Here is a 25,233-nt window from a genome sequence, read left to right as displayed (position 1 = left end):
TTATGAAGTCATAAGAATTTAAATATGATTGCAATTTACAATAAATTTTTATTAATAAAAATTGTGAAGACCTTTGTTACTATTGCTGTGTGGTTTACAAAGAAGATAATTGTGAACATTGGGATCCCATTGGGCTCCTATAGATTCCCCTGCAGCTGGGTGTTTCAGGGCATCCAGTTACATATGTGACTATTGTGACTTTTATTTCAACTGGACTCTAAGGAATACTTTTCATTAGTAGTCATTTAAGATTTCCTGGAAGCTCTTCTCTGTGATTTGAAAAATTCTCTGGATAGTATTTCCAAATTGATGACCTTCTGGAGTTAAAACAACTTTTTTTTTTTTGTCTAGCTTTAAAGATATCTTTATTTTCTATTCCATTCATCACCATTTTCTCATTGAAAAAATTAACCATGCTTATCCCACTTGAAATGAGCAGCTGCACTTTGAAACTAGATCCTTCTTTTGGCTGTAATTGTCCAAATGAGGAGGACCAGGTTTGCGGACTATTTGAAAAGAATTGGTTGTGGCTCAAAGCATTTTTCTGCTTTCAATTTTTCTCTTCAAATTTTAGTGTATTCCAAAGCCAGGAAAAAAAAAAAAAAAAGAAGAAGAAGAAAGAAGGAAAGAGGGAGGGAGAAAAGGAAGAAGGAAGAAAGGAAGGAAGGGCTGGGCAAGGTGACTCCTCCCTGTAATCCCAGCATTTTGGGAGGCCAAGGCGTTTGAGACTCCCTGGGCAACATAGCAAGACCCTGTCTCTATCAAAAAAAAAATAAAAAAAATAGCTGGGTGTGGTGGCATGTGCTTGTAGTTCTAGCTACTTGAGAGGCTGAGGCAGGAGGATTGCTTGAGTCTGGGAGGTAAGGGCTGCAGTGAGCTGTGATCAGTCCACTGCACTGTAGCCTGGGTGACAGAGCAAGACCTCGTCTCAAAATCAACAACAAAAAGGAAACCAAAAAAAAAAAAAAAAGAGAGAAAGGGGGAAAAGGTTTACAAAGTACATATAAGCAAGGCAGTTCTTACCTGGGAATAGCTGAACTATAGCTTTTGAGGAAAGAGAAAGATATAGGATGATCCCAGAATTTCAGCTTAAGAACGACTATTGGGTTTGAAGTGTGACTATAAACTACTCAGCCAGACTTTTCTTTTCTTTTTAATAAATTTACCAGAATAGGTAAAATAATAATAAAATGCATACAAAATATATAAGTGCATGTGTGTATGTGTGTGTGCATATTCTATTGGTTGACCAATTCCTGCAATACCAATACTGCTGGAAACAATTGTGAAACCGCCTCTTTGAGGACTGTCCTTGGAGCCAGGTCCTGGGCACATAAAGAAAGAGTTCTTCATATTTTCCAGCCAGACATTATGATAATTCACTCAGACATTATCTTTACTCGTATTTATTTATATCTTCCTAGCAAGGCCCTTATGGTTCCAGTTCAACATGCCCAAGGAATAAAATTCATTAGTGAGTTCTCACATTTGACTTTCTCCCTCTGACCGTGAGGCTCTTCAGACTTACCAGGCTAAATGTTTCTTTGATTGGATTCCTCATGGTCATTGCCATGAAGAGCTCTCATATACATATTACTATAGCAACTTTTTACTTCTCTTCAGATATACTGGACTGACTGTTGGAAAGTTGACCCAGCAGTTGATCCAGATCATTCTATATAAATGGGAATGTGGGAGACTGAAATAATTGCACATTCCGTTGTTAACGGCACCAAGATAGCTGGTTAGAGATGCTTATTTAGCAAGTAGCCTTTACTTAAAAGAAAACAAAAGGAAACTTACAATCACAATAGATGGACATGTGCTAAATCTCATAATAACTAGAAAGAATATTTGTAAATAAACATGAATTATAGCTCTGTTTATTACACAGTTGTGAGAGCTAATAATTTGCCTTGACATAATAGCTGCTTTCGAGCTATCAGCAGTCATGAATATATGAAAATATCTATAAATTTCCAAAAGTATATTTGAATTATTATATTTTGCATTATATGAAATTACACATTTTCTCCAACAAAATGTTTAAATTCATATCTCCAGTTAAGATAGAAATATTCTAAAACTTACTTTAACGTTGTAAATGACATAGCAAATATAGCTCTTTCAGAGTTTTGAGATACATACATATATAAAATATATATTTTATATGTATATATATATATTTGTTTGTTTGACACAGTCATTCTTTTATTCATTCACTCATTGAATTCCTGTTATGTGCCAGGCACACAAACTACCTAAATCTAGGACTATTTAACAAATTGAAATGATAGTCTCATAAATGCATTATGGGGGAAAATGGCTCAATGTAATGCTCAATGTATCAGTCTTGATACAAAATTTGTGATAGCCTGGAGTGTAAAACTAACCCCCTTATGATTTTGATTCTTTTTATTCTGATGATCTTTCCCTCATCTTATTGCCCTAACTTGGTTCAACACTGCTTTTGGGGAATCCCTTGTCTCTCTTCTTATATTTTCTGGACTATAGGGTGAAACGGCTTAAGTTAGAATAAGGAGACCAGTCAAAAAGAGCCAAGGCAGACAAGGCAAAATCCACAGAAATGATAATAATAGTAACGATAATAAATAATATGGCTACCACTTATTGAATGCTTATTGTGTACTAAGCCAAGTGTTATTTGTCATAATACATTATATCATAACCCTAGGAAGTGAGTGGTGTTATTCCCATTTTGCAGATAAGAAAACCAAGGCTAAAAGAGGCTGCCAAGGGTGACCTGGGTTTTACAGCTTGTCAGTGACACACAACTTTGCCTGAATCTATAGGCCATGCTAATCTGTCAAGGAGGCAGTGACAGACTTGTGGATTAAAGGTTTGGATTTGACTATTTTCTTTTCTTTTCAAACAATGTTCATGATAAAACCATGTGGAACTGAAGTCATGAAGAAGCATGAGGTAAATGCAATCCAAACCCACAAACATATTTTTGGGATAGTTCTACCGATTGAGGTCCTGTAGAGAAGCATGACCTAGGATGACATCTTCACTCAGAAACAAATATGGAGGAATTCATTATTTGGAGGTTGGGGAATGGCATGGAGAAGAGCATATTGAGTTAAGAGTCAAATGGTGTAGGCCTCCATTCCCTACTCTGTAAAATGAGACTAATGCTGGTTAGAGCAGATGGCCTCCAAGGATCCTTACATTTCAAGCATTCTAAGCTTTTAGGCTGAAGTTACTTAGAATTCTTTGTATTATTAGTTCCTGGACTTTCCACTGAGAGGCTGCAGGGATTGATGATAATGCAGGAGAGAGTTGCAAATGGAAACCTCACTCTCATAAGTCGTGGAATTACAGAAGGAACACTCAAGGCTATTAACTTTTTCAGCTGAACATCTAAAACTGAGTGGAAAAATTTAAGAATGAAAACATTTTCTCTACCTTGAGGCATGTTTGGCCTATGGAAGAAAGAGATTTCCTAAAAGAACATGTCAGTATGGGAGTATTAAAAAAGATGTGGAGACTGGACTGGAATGAATAATTTGAGATTCCAGGGGAATGTGCAAAGGATTTGTTTTTTTCATTGGTTCATAGATATATGCATTGTATCGGTCCATTTTCATATTGCTATGAAGAAATACCTGAGACTGAGTAATTTATCAAGCAAAAGAGGTTTAATGGACTCACAGTTCCACATGGCTAGGAAGGTCTCACAGTCATGGCAGAAGGTGAAGAAGGAGCAAAGCCATGTCTTACATGGTGACAAGAAAGAGAGCATGTGCAGGGGGTTTGCCCTTTATAAAACCATCAGATCTCATGAGACTTATTCACTATCATGAGAAGGGCATGGGAAAAACCCGCCCCCATGATTCAATTACCTCCCACTGGGTCCATCCCATGACACGTGGGGATTATGGGAGCTACCATTCAAGATGAGATTTGGCTGGGGACACAGCCAAACCATATCACTCATCTAAGAACCATATGAAGAGTAGCCTGAAGTACTCTAGGTCTGGAAATTCCTAGTTTCAGCCTTGCCACTGATTCACACTTTGATATTAATATCTGGGTCTCATTTTCTTATCTGTAAGATGTAAAGTAAGTTTCTAAAACTGCTTTCTGGTGCTACAAATCTGTGAATCAGGGTATCTTGATACCACTATAGCAAGAGAGTCACAGTGTTGAGGTGGTGTTTGGGGTGCCTGGACTGTCAAGTGGACTGAGTCCTGGCTGAGTGACCAGTTCAGAGGACATGGACTAAAATAGTTTCCATGAGGAGGAAGAAGAAAAGTCCAACATTAGGAAAATAATTTGTAGTTGTGTGAGAGTAGTTTGTCCTGTGGGGTGAGATAAGTAGATGATGGTAATTCTGCTGTCATATACCATGGCATCTGGAAAATGGTGGAGAAGGCGGAATAGTCTAGACCAGCACTGCTGTGGAATCTGGGAGACTATCTGCATTTGGGGCTAGTGTTAATTGTGGGTTTGGAGAGGACAAGAAATCACAATGAGCAATGTACTTAGAGAACTGATGTCAGGCCTAAGGACAGACACACATGGAGATCTTCTAACCCAAAGAAAATGTGGTACAGGCTGGGCATGGTAACTCATGCCTGTAATCCCAGCACTTTGGGAGGCCAAGGTAGGCGGATCATTTGAGGTCAGGAGTTCAAGACCCACCTGGCCAACACAGTGAAACTCCACCTCTACTAAAAATGCAAAAATTAGCTGGACATGGTGGCAGGCCCCTGTAATCCCAGCTACTTGGGAGGCTGAGGCACGAGAATCTCTTGAACCTGACAGGAGGAGGTTGCAGCCGAGATGGTGCCACTACACTCCACCCTGGGTGACAGAGTGAGACTCTATCTCAAGACAAAACAGCGCCTCTAAAATGTGGAGCAGGTGACGAACATGTACTAGATATTTTGGAGTTTCAGAGCAGAAATTTTAAAATGGGAGACACCCTTCAAGGAGCAAGGACATACTGCAGTCCCTGGAGTTGTGGTAGGATAGCAAAGCTTAACAATAGGAAAGAGGGCAGAAGCCCGTTTACTAGAATTGAAGTGAAACACAAGCAGCGGCAGACAAGCAGAATGACTTGTCCCTGAGCTGTGTGAAACCTGGATTAGGATTTTTCTGAGTGCCGTCTACAGTCAGGGTGGGTTTAGGAGCCTGACCTTGGACTGAGTTGAGTGATGGGCATAAAGTTGCCATGGCTCTGTGTAGGGGATTGACATGAGGGCGGAGAACCAGTCTCTGCAGTTGAGAAATTCACAAGTTACCCAAGGACTCTAAATTGGGCAGGCTGCCTCAAGACAAACCAAGAAGTCTAGGAAGAGTGTACTTTTTCTTCTCAGTTCTTGGTTTGCTTCATGACATTAACACAAAGAAGCAATAGTCCTAGGTTCTTAATCTCTAGGTCCTTGACCTTATGCTTATGATTATTTACACTCATAAAGTATCAGTGCAATATGACTCCCTGACAGCTTCCTCCTTCTTGCGGTATAGGCTTTTCTTCGTGTTGACAATAATTCTGCAATCCTTACACTTTAATACCTGCTCTGTGCCAGAGATGGTACTTGGCATTGTAGGTACCATATTTAACATTCAAAGAACCCTTTGAAGTGGCTACTTATCCCTCCTGCATGTGACTTGAATCAGAATTCAGGCCCAGCTCTTATCCTGACAAAGTCCATTGTTTTCCATTAAGCCATCCTTACTTTCAACTTGAAGCAGTTTCTTTCCTGTTTCTCAATCTTGTTTTAACAGGAACGGTGAAGATTTTCTAAATTCTAGCTACTGTGCCTAGAAGTGCAAAAATGCTGTTTTCTCTTTGCTTAAACTTTAACTGCTTAAAACAAAAATTCGTGTTTGTTGTTTGTTTGTTTGAAATGCAAATGCAGCTTAGAAGTTGTTTTGTAAGACCGCACAACCATTTTTAAATTCAAAGACTTAGCTTTGAATCTTGGATTTTAAGATGATGGTCATGCATGTGCATGTGGGTGTTAAAAGAGCCTTGGTTATTGTGATTTCTGATTTCGGTGTTACATTCTATGACTATTGCAAGTTCTACATTGTTTTATCTACCTAATCCTTGCCCTTCTGCCTTCTTTGTTAAAAAAGAAAATATAATGAACATGATCTATTATTTAAAAAGCATGTTTTATGGTGCGATTCATGGCAAATGGTGTTAAGTGGTGATGGAACAGTGATTTTTGGAAATAAACTGAGTAGGCCAAGAGGAGAAAAGACGGAATTCACATCTGCACATCTGCACCCTTGGTTTGCGTTGGAACACAGGCTGCAGAGGTGGGTGGGAGGTGTTTGTGCTCTTCCGTGTGCTCACCGTGGGTGGCCAGGCCTGTCAAGAACATTATTTTATTTATCTTAGAGGAGTTGCTGTAATTGTTGACCAGAACTACTGGCATTTGGGGTTTACACATCACTGGACTCAGGGTCTGTTGGCATTTGAAGAGGAGGACTCACGGTGATTCTTACCTATGGTGAAAAGTGAGGTAGCTAGTTCCCAAAATGGCCTGGTTCATGACCACAGGCAGGCCCCATCCTTAAGCTATGTGTCTAGAAATCTTGTCTGGGCTTGACAGCTTAAAAGCCTTCGGGGGGTATAGCAAAGGGAAATGGTTAAGAAAATTGTGACAAAACTAACCTATGAAATACCCCATAGCCAGTGAAAACGTTTATAAAAAGTCTGCAGTAACATGGAAAATGCTGACGTTATAATGGTCTAAGCGGAGAGAAAAAAAAAAACAGAAAGAAAGAAAACTCAGAATATAACATTTTGCTTGCAGAATGATTCCAATTATATTTTTAAAATGCATAGCAGAAAGATGAAATGGAAAGATACCAAAATGTTACTAGTAGCTATGTCTGGGAGGCAGAATGATGGGTTCATCTTTCTTTGCTTTTTATGTATATATTCTTAATTTTACTAAAGTTAATTATCTCTAACTTTAGTAAGCATATATTATGTAACTAGGGTAAAAAAAAGCATTTTCACAATAAAAATATAACTTCTTATATTTTGGGGAAACTCCCCTTTGTGGATCAGGGAAATTCGTTTGTGCCTTGCCATTCTGGCTTTGCAGATGGCTCCTGTTTGACCAGATTAACACAGGACATTGTGTTCAAGAACGTCTATCTGATAAGACTACTAAGGTGCTATAGAAGATGACAGTTTTAGTAATACCGGATGAATAATAATTTTAAGAGATGGAGTTGACTTATGAAGTATAAAATGACATTTTATTCCCCAGTTAGGGTGTAGGATGCTTTATTATCTGTTTATGAGAAACCTGCATTTGGAACACTTCATCAAGGAGAATTTTCAGGTTTTTTCAATCTAGTGAAATTAGGGCAATCCTGAGACATTTTGCAGAGGCAGAAATAACAAGAAAACAATTCCAGTAATTATTGGGTGTTTATACCGTGCTCAGTGCATTCTCATTACTTATTCTTTATAACATCCTTGTGAAGTATTTTTACCCCTGACGCAGACATGAGAAAACTGAAGTATGAGGTTGAGCAACTTGCCCATATTCCAGAAGTTGTCCGTTTGTGTATTTGGGATTTAAATCCATGCTGTTTGTTTCTAGAACTTACTATGCTCATAAAGTTTGCTGGGGAGTCTAGAAAACTTCATGCGGGAATTTATATTAGACCATCTGTTTTTCTTTTAAACAAAATAAGAGATAAAAGCGAATAATACTTGGATCAGTAAAAACACCTGACAAAAGACAGCACTTTTCATTTCAGTTTTCAGAGTGTTTGCCTTTTGACAATATCAAAGTTGACCAAACTAGAATTTCATAAATTTATTAGATATTTTAAAAGGAGTGTATTTGAAATCAAGAGAAAACTTGTAATTTTTCAATTTAGCATTGAGTTTGCGTAGACGAAGGCATTGGACTGGGAGGCACTATAATAGTGGGTAAGCTGAGGAATTATGTTCCCCTTATAACAGAGCCCTCATGATTTATAGCATGTCTCCTCATGGGGAAATTATGTAACCTCATAAGTCTAGTATTTCTCATCTGTAAAATGGGATTAATGATACCTGCCTTACAGGGTTCTCATAAGGAATCGAGGTAATGTTCATAAAGTGCTCGGCACAGTGCCTAAGCGCGGGAATAGTGTTCACTGATGGTAGTGATTATTTTTATTACTGAGAGTTAGGAAGTATAGAGTGTAGATCCAGTTCTGCTGCTAACATTGGCCATGGTTCTGCTGCTAACATTGGCCATGAACTAGTCACTCAACCCTTCTGGTTCTTAGACCCCAATGGGAATCATAACAGTGTCCTTTTTACCGATAAGATGAGAATGAATTGAAATTACGTATGAGTCAACTTTTTGAAAAAGTATGAAGGATTCTACCAATATACATGATAAAGATGGAGGGGAATAGCAGGCAGGTCAGAGGGGCAAAGTGGTTAACTTTCTTTGGGTTTAAGTCCTAACTGGGACTTTCTCACACAAGTCCAGTTTGCATAGAACAAGTTGAGTGAATTATACTCAATCACTTGTGAGAAAACAGTTTAACTCAGAAACCTAGCATTGCTGCTCCCAAATTTTCCTGATGTTTGGCCTCTCATCATGAAGGGGTCTGAACTGGACCTGGCGGGAGATCTTATTGCATTTTTTCCCCAGGCTATGCTTTCTGGTTAGTAAAGTGTCCCGGACAGGCCTGGCTGAGGTTTTACTCTTTCACTCTGGAGTGAGAGGAGAATGGAAATAGCTCATTTCTTCAGCTGTGCAAGCCGTGGAAACATCAAAGGTGTGTGTGAACTTGTCCATACCATTCAGGCCAAGTGCTTATAAAAATTATCTGCTTCCTAAATTGCCACCAGTGGTCTACGAAGTTTTGTTTTGGTAAACTCCCATCAAAATTCCTGACTATTCTCACATCCCCTCTGCAGGGCCATAATGGGAGTACTGCAGGGCCTTGGCTCTGGAAGCAAACATTTAAGAGTCAGGGCAAACAAAGAAAAATTATATTCTAGTCCCGCTGCACTCATTGAAATGGGTTCAAGATACTCAGTGTGTTTCCTAATATAGATAACATGCTACAGCAGGGGTGGGAAAGACACAATGATTTCTTTGGAACCAGGGGCTGGTTTGTTGTTGGGGATTATAAATCTTTTCACTGACTATTTCTCAGGCCACCATTCACCCTAGATTCCTACAGGAATCACGTTGCCTCCATGAAACAGCCACAGCCCCAGCGCTAATCAAATTTAATCTATCAGCCAGGACTGCTTCCCTACAATGGACACTGGGGGGGCACTGCCCATTAAAATATTGAGTCACTAGCACTGTCTTGAAAACAAATCTGAAGGCTTGATAGGTGCTACTATCTTATTATTATTTTTAAAAAGCAATTGATATGAGAGTGGGAAGGGGGGCTGATTTGAACTTAACATGCCCCCATGGCCACCCCTCCCTAAAAGATTATTTAAAAACAGGCAGTGAGCCAGAGAATTTTCAAGGCTAACTTTCTCACATGGAAGAGAAAAATTATTGCAATGCCCTTTAGCTAAGTACACTCACTTTAGCCTTTATCGATGGTGGCAGTCACGTGTGTACCTCTTCATGAGGAAGAGAACTTGAAACAATCACAGGGCAGAACCTCCAGAGGCTAGAGCTGGGATGAGCTCTAATAGTACGGCACAGGGAGTACCTGTAAGGTTTTTGTTCTTGTTTTTAGGAGAAGGCTTTTTGAGGAAGTAATCTTACTGCCCAAAATTCAAAGTTAAAGCTTTTCCATCTTACCCATCATTGCTCTAACAGAGACAGTTGATATTCCTGAGTTATAGGAGACTTGCAAGTCTCTACAGTAGGCAACTTTGTAGAACTCATATGTATAGATAGTGGGCATTTTACAGTTTAGCATTCACTTGAGTGTATGAAGGAATAAAAAGGAGCAAACAGATGGGATTATGCAAACATGGTGCATTAAGAGTTTCGAGTAAACTTTTAGCAAATGTTGACACAGAACTGAGAATTCTCTGAAGTTTACTCTCCTGTCCAAAGTATCCAAGAAAGCAATTGACTGGAAATAGAGCAGGGGAAATTTTTAATGTGAACCATAACAAGACCAACAAAATGTAGAAATGACATATAAGCAGGTACAGAAAGAAAGCAGTTATGTCCAGGATAAGAGCAAGGATGTAATTGGCTTTGTGTGTTATTTTCACGTGTGTATAGGGATGCATATGTGTGCACATTGAATGCAAGCTGCTAAAGTATGTTGTATAAACTTCGATCTGTCTAAAATGTGGTTTGCACTTTGAACTCATATTTTTTTGTTGCTTATAAAGTTTAGAATAAAATAACCACTTATTCCTGAAGGGTATTTGACCTGGTGAGTAGTCACAACTGTAGTCATGATAATTTGGTGTCTAGGTTTTTATGTAAATTGGTACCTGGATAATGCATTCCTATAAATTGGTACCTGGATAATGCATTCCTATTTGGCTTTAGTAATCTTTATACAACTGTGAAGTAGAGAGGTACAAGCTTTAACAAATTTAGAAAAATTCAGGTCACCTGACAAATGCAGTGTCCCCCTGGGAATTACCTTCTTTGTAAATTTGGCACTATGACTCACCTTTGTTGACCCTTTCATGACTCTCTTTCTCTTTAATTTAAATTCTGTTTCTTTTATGTCAGATGACATTACTCCAGTTCTTTGCTTGGTGACCTAACCTTTCAAGTCCCAGGTAAAATGCACCTTTTGTGAAGATCTACCCATTTTTAAATAGAGCTAATTTCTTTCATCAATATTTCTCATAGAAGAATCTCAATAATGTTGGCTAACACTTACTGAACATTTGATATGCACTGGGCCCTTTACAAGCAATAGTTACTTAAGCTGGGCATGGTGGCTAACACCTGTAATCTCAGTGTTTTGAGAGACCAAGGTAGGAGAACCATTTGAGGCCAAGAATTGGAGACCAGCCTGGGCAACATAGCAAGTCCCTGTCTGTACAAAAAATAAGAAAATAAAAATAAGCCGGGTGTGGTGGCACATGCCTGTAGTCCCAGCTACTTGGGAGACTGAGGTGGGAGAATCCCTGGAACCCAGGAGTTCAAGGCTGCAGTGAGCTAGGATCACACCTTTACACTCCAGGCTGGGAGAGAGAGAGAGAGACCCCATCACTTAAGGAAAAAGAAAGATAGTTACTTAATTTTTGTGTTGATAGTTAGTCAATCTTATGAGGCAAATACTATTATTATCCCTAGTTTATAGATGAGGTAAATGAGGCTTTGAGAGGTTTAGTAACTTGTCCAGAGTCTCACACCTAGGCAGTGGGAGAGCCATGTTCCAAAGCCAGGTCTTGTGAATTCCGTAAGTGACCTCACTGTTTGCTGAAGTGACCTCTTAATCCCTTTATTCTTTCTCACTCTCCCTCCCCAGTTTGTACATAGGTATATATAATTTGTGGTCACATTGATTACAGTTTGGTATGTATGCCCTCCCAAATAAAAATGTGAGATTCAAGATAGCAAAAATGGCATCTTGGTAACGTCTGCAAAAGAATAATTTTTAAAAAATTGACTCATATACAGCTATACGAACGCTTGTCAGAAAATTTACTTAAGTTGTTAATGAATGAGGGAATCAAGAAAGTTGTAACAGATTTGTAGAACCATTAATTTACATGGAATTTAAAAAATGCTGAAATTAATTGCAAATGGATCAAAAGTGGAGGGGAAGTCGATTGAACCTCCACTGGACATAATTTATTTGCATCTGTAGACAAAAATTATTTGCATTGCTTTTCATTATCTGTAAATTACAAAGTTATACAATACAAAGAACATAGGCTCATGGTTTAGATAGGCCAGAATCCAAATTCTAACTTCGAAGCTTAATGTTTGACCTTAAGTGAAGTTTTGAGAATTCAGAAAATCACACGCACATACCCATACACAAACATCACACAGAAATTTTGAGAAGATTAAAGGTAGTAATTTAGAAAAAGCCCCTGGTGTTTTGTTTTTCTAAGACCACCAGAGCGGGTACAAAAGAACCAGCGAGTAGGCAAGGGTAGGAGCAAAACTGCAAGTTTATTTTGGTCACCTAGCTTCAAGGGAAGAAGGTGGGTAGGGAGAGATCTGTTGCCCCCCCCCCCCCCCCCACAAAAGGGGCCCCCAGAGTCACCCGTACAGCTCTCGGACGGAGTTCCAACAGTTCCGACCGCAGTGGGGAATCGACCGCAGTGGGGAAGCTGGGAAGTCCGCGCGTGGCGATCCTCCGGAACGGCTTTTCTAGGAGTGGGAGGGCGATAGGCGGGGCACGGGCGTGTCCGGGGGCGTTTCGCAGGTGCGACCAGGTAAATCTTGGTCTCTTCAGATTGACATCACCTGGCGCATGCCTAGTTGGTCTGCACCTTCCTGGGTCGCCGGCTGGATTTTCGCACGCGCGGGAAAAGTTGGGGGGGGGGATGAAGAACCCGGAAGTGCGCCATCTTGCCTCCGTTCATCCAAACACCTGGCACATAGTAAATACTGCTAAATATTAGGGTTGATTGTTAGTAGTAATAAAGCCGCTATCAGAGTTCTAACTGTAGTTGTTGCTTACTAAATGTTTGTTGAGTGACTAAATCAGGAGTGAACAAACTTTTTCCTGTTGAAAGAGTTCTGGACATGCCACTCCAGTTGTAGCACAACACAGTAGATGGTAGTAGTTCTCTTGGTTAGTATTTGAAGTTACTTAACACTGGAATTGCAGTCAGACCTAGATTTGATTCCCGTCTGAACCACGTAATAACTGGGCAATCTTGGGCAAGTCAACCCATCACGTCTACAACTTGGATATGCCAACCCTGTGAAAATCATGAGGAAACTGTGAAATCCTCTGCCAAGGTAGTAAGTATGCATTTCCAGAGAGGGAAGAAAGTAGTTTTTCATGAGTTCTTTGGTTGAGAGGGAACTATGTGATTTTTGTGGCTAAAAAATGAACCAACCATTTCTGCAAGGGATAAAGAGGTAGGGTAAAATAGTTCTTTATTGTTACAAAACCATCTCCAGAGAAACAAATATTAAGTCTAATAATTATTGTATTGGATTAATTTTGAAACGGGGTTGACTGTTGACATGTTGTCTTACAAATAAGCATTTGTCTTCAAACTCATGTAAATGATGTCCCCTATGTAGTAAAAAATGGTCTTTTTATCTTAGGCATTGATGATTCTTAGAAAGTAAGTTATCAATTCAAGTCAAAATTGGCAAAAAACAATACCATTCAAAGCCAACTAAAATGGCCACACACTTTAAAGAATGTCCATTAGCCATGCAAATATGAAGTTACCTGCACTTCCGATAAGCACAATTAACTGAACAATGAATCCCATTAACAACTACTTGTGGGACCTTAAGCTTTGGGAAACTGGGCTTTGATGAGTTGGAAAGGAAGGAAAGACAGGATTTGTTCTCAATTTGGGCTGAATTTTAATACAAAAGAAATCTTGTAGAGTCAATTAGGGTCAGTTAATGCTCGTTGTAAACGCCACTCCCAACTCTCTTCCCTACAGTATTAAAAAAACAAGTTCCTGTGTTTGATGGCTCTTAATGTTCTTTCTCCTGGAGTGAGCTAGGTGAAGACATGTTTGAGGGTGGGCAGTGTTTGGAAATAATCCACATTTTGTTCATGATGTTGTAATAATTGATTTTATAACTATGATTTTAAAATAATAGTTTTAGGCATGTCTCTATTGTTTTTTCCGAACTTTGGGTTGAAATGATAAACTTACTTTTTAAGAAGCAGTTGTGGCCAGGCCTGGTGGCTCATGCCTGTAATCCCAGCACTTTGGGAGGCCAAGGCAGGCAGATCACTGGTGGTCAGGAGTTCAAGACCAGCCTGGCCAACATGGCGTGGTGGCAGACGCCTGTAATCCCAGCTACTCGGGAGGCTGAGGCAAAAGAATAGCTTGAACCTAGGAGGTGGAGGTTGCAGTGAGCCGAGATCATGTGACTGTACTCTAGCCTAGGTGACAAGAGCAAGACTTTGTCTTAAAAAAAAAAAAAAAAGTCATGCTTAAAACTATGTGTCCCATTTTAGAACAGAATCTGCTCTTAGATCTCTGTGTGCTGTTTTGTGTAAGAAGAGATTGCAGAAGCTGGAGTAAAGCAGACATTGAGCAGCCACACTGGGGCAGAGTCACCTCCTATTCCTGTACCTTTGCCATATTGATTAATCTGAGTCTCAGTGTCTTTGTGTGTCAAATGGGAAAAAGAGCCTGTCGCCGTAAGGGTCAAATGAAAATGATCCATGTAAAGTGCCCTGCACAGTGCCTGGCTTCTAAATGAAAACCACTGCCATTACTCATCATCATCATCATCATCATCATCATCGCTATTACTCTATTCAGCCAAAAAATGATGTTAGTGTCCTGATCACTGGTATAGATGGCTATAAGATAGAGCTACGGGAGACTCAGTGTAGGATGTTGTAGTTCATTTTTGACTACTTCTGCAGTTCTCCCTTACAGTAGACATTTATGTGATTATCATGATGGTTTCTGTTTACGATAACCATCAATTTTCTGTTGCCTTTCCTTCACATTCTCTCCTTTGTATTTTCTTCTCAAATGGATTTGGTTTTATCACAATATGCCTAGATTCTTAGCAATAAATTACAAACCAATCTTTCCTCAAGAATCCCCCCACCTCCCATCTTGTAGGGAGCAACCCCACTTTTCCTAAAATTTAGCTTTCCCTGTGGCCCTCTGTTCCTCTTACTGGGTAGAGGGAGATGTTTTCCATGCCCTCCAGGTTCAAGCCCCATAGTCTGGCTCCCTGAGGTTCAGACCCTAATCCTGTCGGCCTTTCAAGTCTTCTACTGCTCACCGTCATAGTGACTTTGCTTCTGCCATGCTTGTTTACTCACAAGTCCCTGAACATGCTAAGTGCTTTTACACCACTTTTAGTAGTTCTCTAGATGCCCTTCTTCCTGAGTTTCTAAATCTTGTGCTTATTTTAATTCCAGCTGAGGTCCCAGCTTCAGGCCACTCTCATGCCTCTTTTTTCCTGAGCTCCTAATACTACCAATCTTTTGTCTCATGCATTTGAAATCGACATACTACCTTGTGTTCTGTGCCCACTGCAATATTACCTGTCCTTCTTCCTAGCCCATAGGCAGTGCTGGATATTTTTTCCTTTACTCCATAGCACCTCAAACATTCTTAATTATAACACTTTGCACATTATTTCACAAATCACCTATTTACATATCACATGGACCATCTCAGACTTGCTGGTAACTGTCTCTCCAGCAACTAGTACAGTCTGTGGCCCATAAAAGGTGCTCAATAAATGCTTGTGAAATAACTAGATGACAGAGTACTTGCCAGGCATGTTCACAAGCATTTGTTGAACAGTAAATTGGCAGAATCCTTGAGGGAATCATCTTTATTGCTTCTTTGTCTTCCTTATACTTACCAGGGTACCTGGTACACAGGTAGGTGCTTAAGACGTGGTTATTGACCTACTGCCTGACCAACTGACAGATCAACATACTATGTGGAATAATGGGCACTCAGTACAGTATCACATGCAAGGCCATTACCCAGAATTTTAAGCTGATTAACATGATTGCCATGTTAGAAGGGAGGGAAACGTTTAACCCTGGACAATACATCTCCAGTGGGATATTTATGACCCAGCGATATGTCATCTGAGAGGTTTCAGTGGCTGACACAGTAGTTAGCCTGATGGACATAAAAACACCTCAGATGGCACTAGGAGAAGGACCATGAATTCATATTGCATGCAGTGCTCAAAGAATTAAATTGTTACCACTTAACATTCATGGAATGTCGGCACTGTACTTTTGTAAGAGGAAAAAATAGAGGAGACACACTCCGTGCAGTGGGCTTTGTTAGCTATAATTAGTTGGTGATAGAACAGTGTTGATACAGCAGTTCAGCAGTTAAAGGAAAGCAGTGCCTGTGGTACAAATGTGAATATATTTATACATCTGGTTCTGTTCTGCTTACTGTGTTTCAGCACCATTACTGTTCTGGGACATGACGGCTAAACTACGATAATTTTACCAGCTCATAGTTAAGAAAAAAAAAAACAAAAAACAAAAAATAAGAACAACGCCGTTTATGGAACGCCTTAGTTCAATCACATATCCTGTCATTTTTGTTTTGTTGTTATAACTGGAATTCTGGCTTCTTTGTTCTCTTTTGGAGTAGATACACCTAGAAGCTCAGTCTATAGTCATAAATTGCAATTTCACTTCTCTTTATGTGAAGTCTTGCTAATTCTGATTATATGTGGATGGATCTGGATGACATTTATCTTTGCATTGTCTGAGAAAGCATAAAATAAAATTGCAAAGAGAAAGAACATGCTTGAAGTGACTTCAGAACCTGAATTGTTTCTGGTCTTTCATCAGTAAGTAGTGGTGTATAAACTGTGTGGCTAATCATGGAACTTTGGGGTCATTTGGTCTTGCCCCTCTTTTCACAGTCAAGGGACAGAGGCTAGAAGAGGGGAAGTGACTTGCCCGGGGTCACACAGTTTATTGATGATATACGTAGTAAGAGCACAAAAGCCACTGGATTCCACAGCGAGGGCTATTTCTAATGAGACTCATCAGTCAACTGAAGTAGTCTCTCTGAAGAGACCTGTATGTGGAAGCAAAATCCATATGTACATGTGACGTGAGATCCTTGAGAATGAGGAACCTTTATATCTTTATCAGTATTTTAAAAATCAGACTTCTGTATTGTTCACTCCCTGTAATATGCATTTTTTTTTTTCATTTAGGAGACCTTTTTTTGTTGTTGTTTTGTTTTGGTAAACTTAGGAGGCTTATTTAGTTGAGGAGAATTCATTACTTCACTTCCATGTAAATTATCCATGACTGGATACTGGATAGAGAGCACTAAAACTTGTATATTTTTGACAACTAGTTCCAATAATTTTGGACAGTCTCTCTAGATATTAATGTTTGCCAGAGTTAGGTGATTGATTTGCCAGCATTTTGTCATTTTTAAAATTATTTTTATTCTCCAAGTGCAGGTATATTGTAGCTTGCAAAATTAAGTGGGTGGAAAGATAAGCGAATTGAAAATTAGAAAATCTGAGTTCTGCTTATGGCTCAGATTCTTCATGGTAAAATGAGTCAATTTAAACCAGATCAGTGTTTACCAAAGCATGGACTATATATTATTAGTATTAATAAGCAAGACATTTTACAGAAGACACACCTTAAACAAAAATTGAATACTTATATGTTTATTTTTTTTTATTTTTATTTTTATTTTTTTAAGGTGGTCTTGCTCTGTTACCTAGGCTGGAGTGCAGTGGCACAATCTCAACTCGCTGCAGCCTTGACCTCCTGGGCTCAAGCGATCCTCTTACCAAGTAGCTGGAGCTACAGGCATATACCACCATGCCTGGCTTTTTTTTTTTTTTTTTTTTTTTTGTATTTTTGGTAGAGATGGGGTCTCTCCATGTTGCCCAGGCTGACCTCGAACTCCTGAGCTCAAGCAATCCACCCACCTCAGCCTCCCAAACTGCTAGGATTACAGACATGAGCTACCGCACCTGGCTTGTGTTTATTTTAATGTGTAGTAGAAAAGTAAAACCATCATATCTGATTGATGTCTTCAAAGACACTGTTTTTCAGGGTAAAACTAAAAAATATTTGTGTAAAAATTATTAAGCACTTAACAAAAATTAAGGACTAGTACAAGCGAATAAGGCAAAGACCGTGAAGATGATCCTCAAAGAAGTGGAACACAGGATCAGATCATCTCTAAGGTCCTTTAAACGTAAAAATTCTGTAATTCTGGTAACTTAAACCTGTTATTTATTTGTTCGTTGTTGTACTGGCAGGTTTTACCTGTCTTTATCAAATAGTATGTCCAGGTTGGATGATAGAACGTCACAAATATAAGTTTAGCATTCATGCTATCTAAATTTTCTGGGTGAAAAGGAAAGCCTTGATATCACATTGGAAACATTTTAGAGATAAAGTCAGTGGGCTGGGCACCGTGGCTCACGCCTGTAATCCTAACACTTTGGGAGGCCAAGGCAGGTGGATCCCCTGAGGTCAGGAGTTCGAGACCACCCTGGCCAACATGGGTGAAACTTTGTCTCTATAAAAATACCAAAATTATCCAGGCGTGGTGGCACATGCCTGTAGTCCTAGTTACTTGAGGGGCTGAGGCAGGAGAATTGCTTGAACCCGGGAGGCAGAGGTTGCAGTGAGGTGAGATTATGCCACTGTACTTGAGTTTGGGCAATAGAGCGAGATTCCATCTCAAAAAATAAAAAATAAAAATAAGTCAGTGGAATCAATAAGCACAGCATCAGGGTTTTAAAGTGGAATGGGGGTTACTAAACCCATTTAAATCCCTTTAAAATGCTTTGTAAGGATACAGTTCTATTCTCTCACTGAATTATAGGTTGATTGTATACATACAGGTTATACTACACACATGATCTAAAGAAGAAATCCATCTCACAACAAACCACATGACAGCTTTTCTGAAGATCTACCAATGAGGTTTGCAATACTGTATTCATTTGTTATTGGAAAAAAATAACAGACATGGCCGGAAGAGGAATCAGAATGGAAGCCATAATATTATCATATCTTTTGTGAGTAAAAAACCCTAATATGTCAAGACTGAATAAACAAGAATGGTTTATTTGTTTGAATATGCAGTGAGATATGTAAGCATTTGATGATCAAGCTTCAAGAACAAGATTTGAGGCTTGGCACAAAACTTGAAGAGTTAATTGGAAAACGGTTTAAGATGATAGCTCAGGCCTCCTCTAGAAAAATCTGCCGGTTTGTTCAGCACTGTCACCTCCCCATGGCCTGGACTAGCATCTGTCTTTGATGAACAGCTCATTGGTCCATGAATTCACACAGACCATGAATTCTGACATTACAAAGGGAGGGATTCTCCCCAATGAAATTGTATCTGGGAGGAAATAACCTAAATTCTGAGGACATGAGACATCCTGTCACACAAGGAAAAATGGAAGAAACTGTAGCTACTCAACTAGGGTGGAGATGATTTCAGGGGATTATAATAGATTGTTTGCAAATAGTTGAAGAACTGTCCAGTGGAAAAGGGACTGGATTCTTATTTTCTTGTTATTTCAGAGTGCAGAACTAGGATTAAGAAGGAGGGACAGGCAGGAAACAAATATATTAAAGACCACAGATTCCACTCCCAGTATGTGCTGGATGTTGTGTATGTGATTTCTTTTAATTCTCACAAAGTCCCTGAGTGGTAGATGTTATTATCTCCCTATAACAGAAAAAGAGATGGGGGTCAGGGAAGTTAAATGATACTACTACTAATAGCAAAAATACTATTAGTTACTAGTAAAAAAAAAAATACTAACATTTATTGGGTATCTACTTCATGTCAGACACGTTCTAAATGCTTTGAGTACATTATCGTTTTTTATTCTCGTAACTATCTTAGGAGATAGGTACTATATTTATATCCATTTTACTGATGAGGGAATCAAGGCACAAGGGTTGAGCCATTTGCTTGGTGTTGCATGTTAATAAGTTGTGGAGTGGATTTCAGAGACAGGCAGTCTGGTTCTGCAGCCAAACATCCTTCACCCTTAAACGCTATTCTGCTACTCTGTTTTTGGAGCATTTGTTGTGTGTCAAATGCTGTACTTGATAGTTTGTATCCTCATAGCAACATAGAAAATTAGGCATTATTATTCCCATTTTACAGATGAGAAAAAATGAAGCTTAAAGGAATGAAGAAAGTTGCCCAAAGCCAACGACTGAGCTAAAATTGTTACTCAGTCTTCAGGTTCCAGGCCAGTCTTTGGACCATGCTCAGCTTTCTCAGAGGTATAGAATCTGAAACAGAAACTTTCTAACAAGTAAAGCTATCAAAAACTAGGATGGATTGCACAGGGGGAGGAAGGAGCTCTCCTTCTCTGGAAACCTCAGAATGAAAATTGAGGCCAGGTGGGATGGCTTGTGCCTGTAATCTCAGCACTTTGAGAGGCTGAGGTGGGAAGATTACTTGAGCCCAGGAGTTCAAGACTAGCCCGGGAAATATAACAGGACCTCATCTGTACTACTACTAATAACAAAAAAAAATAAGCTGGGTGTGGTTGCTTATGCCCATAATTGCAGCTACTCTGGAAACTGCAGTGGGAGGCTGGCTTGAGCCTGGGAGGTGGAGGCTGCAGTAGGCTATGACTGCACCACTGCACTCCAGCCTAGGTGATAGAGCGAGATCCTCTCTCAAAACAAACAAACAAATACACAACCAACAAAACAAATAAACACAAAACATTATGTCATCTAGAGGGAAGGGATAGAGGAGATTCAGGCGTCATGTAAAACATTGAACCAGATGCCCCGTAAGATTTTGTCCTGCTCTGGGATTTATGCTGCTGTGTTTTTTTCTCATCTTCCCATGTCACCTTGTTGTCCCCCAGGTGTACTCAAACATATGTGCAAATATCACTCTACTATTTGAATCTGGCTCTGGGGTTTAGATTGCCTTGGTAAGATACTCACTTGCTAAGATATTTGACATGATGCCTTAGGGGAAATATTAGGTCATTTGAGAACTCAGCAGCATAAACACTAAGTGGTAAAGTTGTAAACTAAGGATGAAAATAAAATGTGAGGGCCTTCACACAACGTGAACAGATAGGATCTTCCAATAGCAGTAAGGTTCTCCCTTAGATGTACTTTTATAGTGAAAATGTTTGGCTGTCTTAACTTTTCGAGGTGTTATCAAATGCCCAATTTGCGAGGAGTAGCTTCCTGGGGGTGGTGTCAGTTTTAATTATCTCCACTGGAATTTGCCCACTCTGCTAGAGGTCTTATTTTCAACTCTGAATACCTGTGGGTGGAAATGTCTTCTTCCTATGAGCTCCAGGTACTATTTGTCGTACCATCTAGCAGAGTGGCTGTGGCGTGTTGCACTGCCTTGTCTTCTGAAACCATCTCTTGCTTTGTACTTAGTCCTATGGATAACAAAGATTCTCAGTGCCTCTGGGTCAGGATAGCTATATAAAGTCTGCATCTTTATACATCTCACTTCCCCCATCCCTGCCTTGAATCAGTCTTCTGTGCATTCTCCCTAATGTCTACAGATTGTTTCTCTTTGATGGCATCATGGTGGTGGTGTAGATGTGCAAGCCTTCTTTACTTACCTTGCTGTCTACTTTGGACTCAAAACTGAGAAGAAACACTTACTATTTCAGCCCAAAGCTGAGAAGAAACACTTTTCCCCTTTTTACTGTCCCCTCTACTCTACTGTTCCTTGGCCTTTGATGTTTAAATGTTTCTCTGAAGGAGGTGGGAGGTAGAGAAAGAGGTTAAAGTGATTCAGAAATTGCCTAGTGTTCCCCATAATGTCAGAAAATTTATTGCCCAGTATGGAGGCAAGATGGGGAACCAATTATGTACCAAGTGATGATTGGCTACTCTAAAGTGGGTAGATTCGTAGAACAGGGACCTATTTACAACAGGAGGTTTCCATCTGTGCTACTTTCAGTCTAATTCAAAATAATGACGATGATGTCTCTCTGATAAGCTGAAATGGCCTCCCAAAGGATTTTGATGCAGTAGCTGGGTCTATAGCTTAGCTGAGTTACAGAAAAGAAGAAATGGGGCTGTGTCTATATGTTAGTATTACGATGAAAGCTAGAAAACAAACACTAGGGTAGGTATTACATTTATTCATATATTTAGAGATACAGTGACTGATTTAGTAAATTTTCATTCAAATGTTGGTGCATTAAGTATAAATGCAAACAGTCCCATCGTAGTGAGCATTTAACTATTGGGATAAGAATATTACTTACCACTTTTAGAGAGTGACACAGTCAGCCCCAGCAGGGAACAGTCATTCATTCTCTGGGAAAACTACTTTTGGAAGACAGGAAATGTTGCCAAGATTGTAAGCACGGAGACTGAGTGTAACTAAGTCTCAGTGATGGAAAGGAAGACATCAAACATTTTTGCATCTAAAAAAGCAACATCGGCTATAATGAGAAGGGTTTCCAGGTTACTAATGAGATCACAGTGGATTCGTGACTCTTCTATGTGGTAACAGCATATTAATTTCTAACCTTTCTAACAGGAAAAATCCATTAATTTTTTGCAGAAGTTAAACTTTCTTTTTGGGCTTCCAATTAGCTGCACTGTGATAACCAGCTCACAGTTCCTTCCTGCCTCCTCTCCTCCTTTCTGCCCTTCCTTCTTCTTGCTCCTCTTACTTTCCTTCTTCTCCGACAAAGATAAGAGGAAATAATAAAAAGTTTAGTCATTGAAGAAATGTGAAACTATCTAGGTTGTACGCTGGTGTCTTCTATTTCCCTCACTGAAATTGTCATTGTTAAAACAGATTGTTTCTTTAAAAAAATAAATAAAGGAAAAGAGAAAACAAATTAAGCAAAGCCTGTAGAGGCAATATGTTTAGGGAGTCTTGTGTGGAGCTTTCAGTGTGTTCTCTGCTGCATGTTAACTATCAAGGATTGGAGCTGGCATATGAAATATTGTTCCTTATTTAATGTTTCACACTCTAATCTCTGCACTGCATATTTGCTTCTCTTGTGACCTTCTCTTTGCATTTATAACTGCTTCTTTTCACCCATAATCCAAAAGTAAGTGTACATTCCTACAGAGAAATTAAAGGAAGCTGTCAGTGTAGAGTTAATATGGTTAAAGCATCCTTAGCTCTGCGACAAACCCCTTAAATAATTAAAACTGTATGCTTGAAGAGTCAGATTTGCATTCCTTTACCAAGTTTATTTAGTACACTTTGTTACACTCAATTAAATGAGAATGTTCTGTTTCGTTTTCTTTGCTTTGGGTTGGTCATTTTGCCTTTGATTCTTATGCCCTGGTGTAATTTCACAGTGCTTAGGTCTCTAAAACTGTACATATATTAATGCATATGTAGATATATACATCTCATTAAAAGGTTTAGTATTTGTACTGAGTAGAATCTTTGCCCAAGACAGTTGAGCATTCCTAGTAACCTCAGGTGTAACTGGGACCGCAGATAATTCATCGCAGTAAAAACGAGTTTGACAAAGTTCTTTTAACATCCAGTATCTGTTTTGTTTTTTTTTTTTTTAATTTTTTAAAGCCCTGTTATTTTGGCGTCACCTTCCCTCCCTACAGTTTGATTTGTGCATAGCAAAAACGAGAAGATACAGGTGTTGAATGGTTGTGGAAAGGAAATTAAATATAAGTCCTCTCTCTCCACATCTCAGTTGGCAGAGCATGTGCAGACTGCTCTCTGTAAATTAGTTCATTGCTTAAGTTATGCATGTTTAAGAGGAATAAATTAGTTATCCGTTTCCTAATGAGTAGTGGGATCAATTGGAGCATGATGAGAGAGAAATAGCATAATTTTGCTTTCCCAGTTGAGGTTCAATATCCCTAAACTTCACCATTAATCACTCTATCGGTTTCCTGGGTTATTTCAAATCTATATGTAAGATATTCTTTCCTTTTAATTTCCCTGCCAGGTAAGTAAGTCTTTTTGAATTTGCGCAGTGGGTTTGTAGATGGGTGATGCTGTCTCCTTTACACCCAGAAGTGTCCTTAATTACAATGGATCCTTCTGCCTTTGAATCAGTTTGTCTGGGTGCATTCACGAATAATAAGAAATATGTATGTGCGATGACAATTTCAAGGGTTCTAATATGTTTAACTGTTATGGGATCTGTTATGTCTACTTTAGGGTCGACCCCATCCCATATGACACTCCAAAACCAGCGGGCCACACGCGGTTTGTCTGCATCTCAGACACACACTCCAGAACAGATGGTATCCAGATGCCTTATGGGGACATCCTTCTCCACACAGGCGATTTCACCGAGCTGGGACTGCCCTCAGAGGTTAAGAAGTTTAATGACTGGTTAGGTAAGGAATGATTGCGTTCTGGCGGCCCCAATTAACCTTTCCCGTCCGAGTGTCACTCACTGCGTCCTAATTGAATTAGAGCACTTGGAAGCCAGCTCAGCCATTTCTCGTATGATATGCGGTGGTGTCTAGCTTTAATCCAATTCTGTTAATTAAAGATGAATTTTTAGATATTTAATTTTACTGTGCATCCTTTCAGTGCCTGGCCTTGGCGGCTCTGGGGCAAAGGGATGGAAAGCTTTGAAACCGATCTCATCTCACTCATTCTGCTTTAATGAGGGCATTCATTGGCACACAGGAGACCTAGAATCATATTTTTAATTCATTGGCTCTGCAATCTTTCCCTGATATTATAAGCAAAGATATACAAATGACCTACTAGTAAGAGAAATTTCTAAGAAATGAAGGGGGGATATAAAAGTCCTTATATGAAACGAAGTTCCTGTAGCACAGTGCTGCTTGGGAACAGATTTTCTAAGTGAAAAGACCCCTGAAAACATGAGATGTATTACTGTAAGTAAAAACTTAAGATATGAAATTGCCCTGTGTCCTGTGAAAAGGATAATAGCAATTTTCTGGGTGTTATGGAGGCACCCACAGGTCAGAATTACTGCAAAATGTTGGATCCTGGTTCCTCTTAGCGGAGGGAAAGAAGTGCAAATGTTCTGAGATTTTAGAATCTATAAAGACAAAAGAATTAGGTAGTAAAGAGCAGACATCACTCTGGGAGCATAGCATCGTCGATAATATGTCAGCCAACAAAAATAACTTGGGAGATTTAGGCAAAAACTTTACAATTTTGTTTTCCATCAAACTAAAGCAGGGTTTGAAAATTTTTAAAATTTTTGATTAAATGATAAGATGTATGTGTTAACGGAAAGATGATATTTTAGAATTGTAAGCAATAAACTTGACTAATAACATAATTATTTTGATTTTTCATGTGACTTTGCTCATCTATTCACATTTTATATGGTTGACATCTGAGTACATGTCTGCTCTTTGACTTTTGGCTGTTTTCATTTAATAGTATTTATTGGTAAGACTTCAAATGTTTTTGCATAGTTTTCATATTTATTCTTTTTAATAGCAGCATGGCATTCATATGGTTGGCTATGCCTTTCTTTAATAAGACATCTCTCTAAAAATGAACATTTAAACTGATATCAATTTGTCCTCTGGTAGCTAGCACTGAAATGTGCATTTTTGTTTGTGTATGCTATTTTGTTTCTATTGATTTATTTCTTAGGGAAAAATACTATACTTAAGTTGCTAAGTCAAAGGATATGAAATTCTTTATGGTTTGGCTGCATGTCGGCCTCT

General features: G+C 39.2%; 1 protein-coding gene across 1 annotated transcript in view; it reads left to right on the top strand.

The window, feature by feature from the left end:
- MPPED2 (metallophosphoesterase domain containing 2) overlaps window positions 1-25,233 on the top strand; it is a 178,772-nt gene that overhangs the window by 27,034 nt on the left and 126,505 nt on the right. Inside the window, exon 3 of the mRNA XM_010358313.2 lies at window positions 23,729-23,910. Within this exon, the coding sequence (XP_010356615.1) occupies window positions 23,729-23,910 (182 nt within the window). The remainder of the gene's footprint in view (window positions 1-23,728; window positions 23,911-25,233) is intronic.

The sequence above is a fragment of the Rhinopithecus roxellana genome, chromosome 15 (genome assembly GCF_007565055.1).
Source record: "Rhinopithecus roxellana isolate Shanxi Qingling chromosome 15, ASM756505v1, whole genome shotgun sequence".
Classification (NCBI taxonomy): domain Eukaryota; kingdom Metazoa; phylum Chordata; class Mammalia; order Primates; family Cercopithecidae; genus Rhinopithecus; species Rhinopithecus roxellana.
This window is presented reverse-complemented; position numbering and strand designations above follow the sequence as displayed.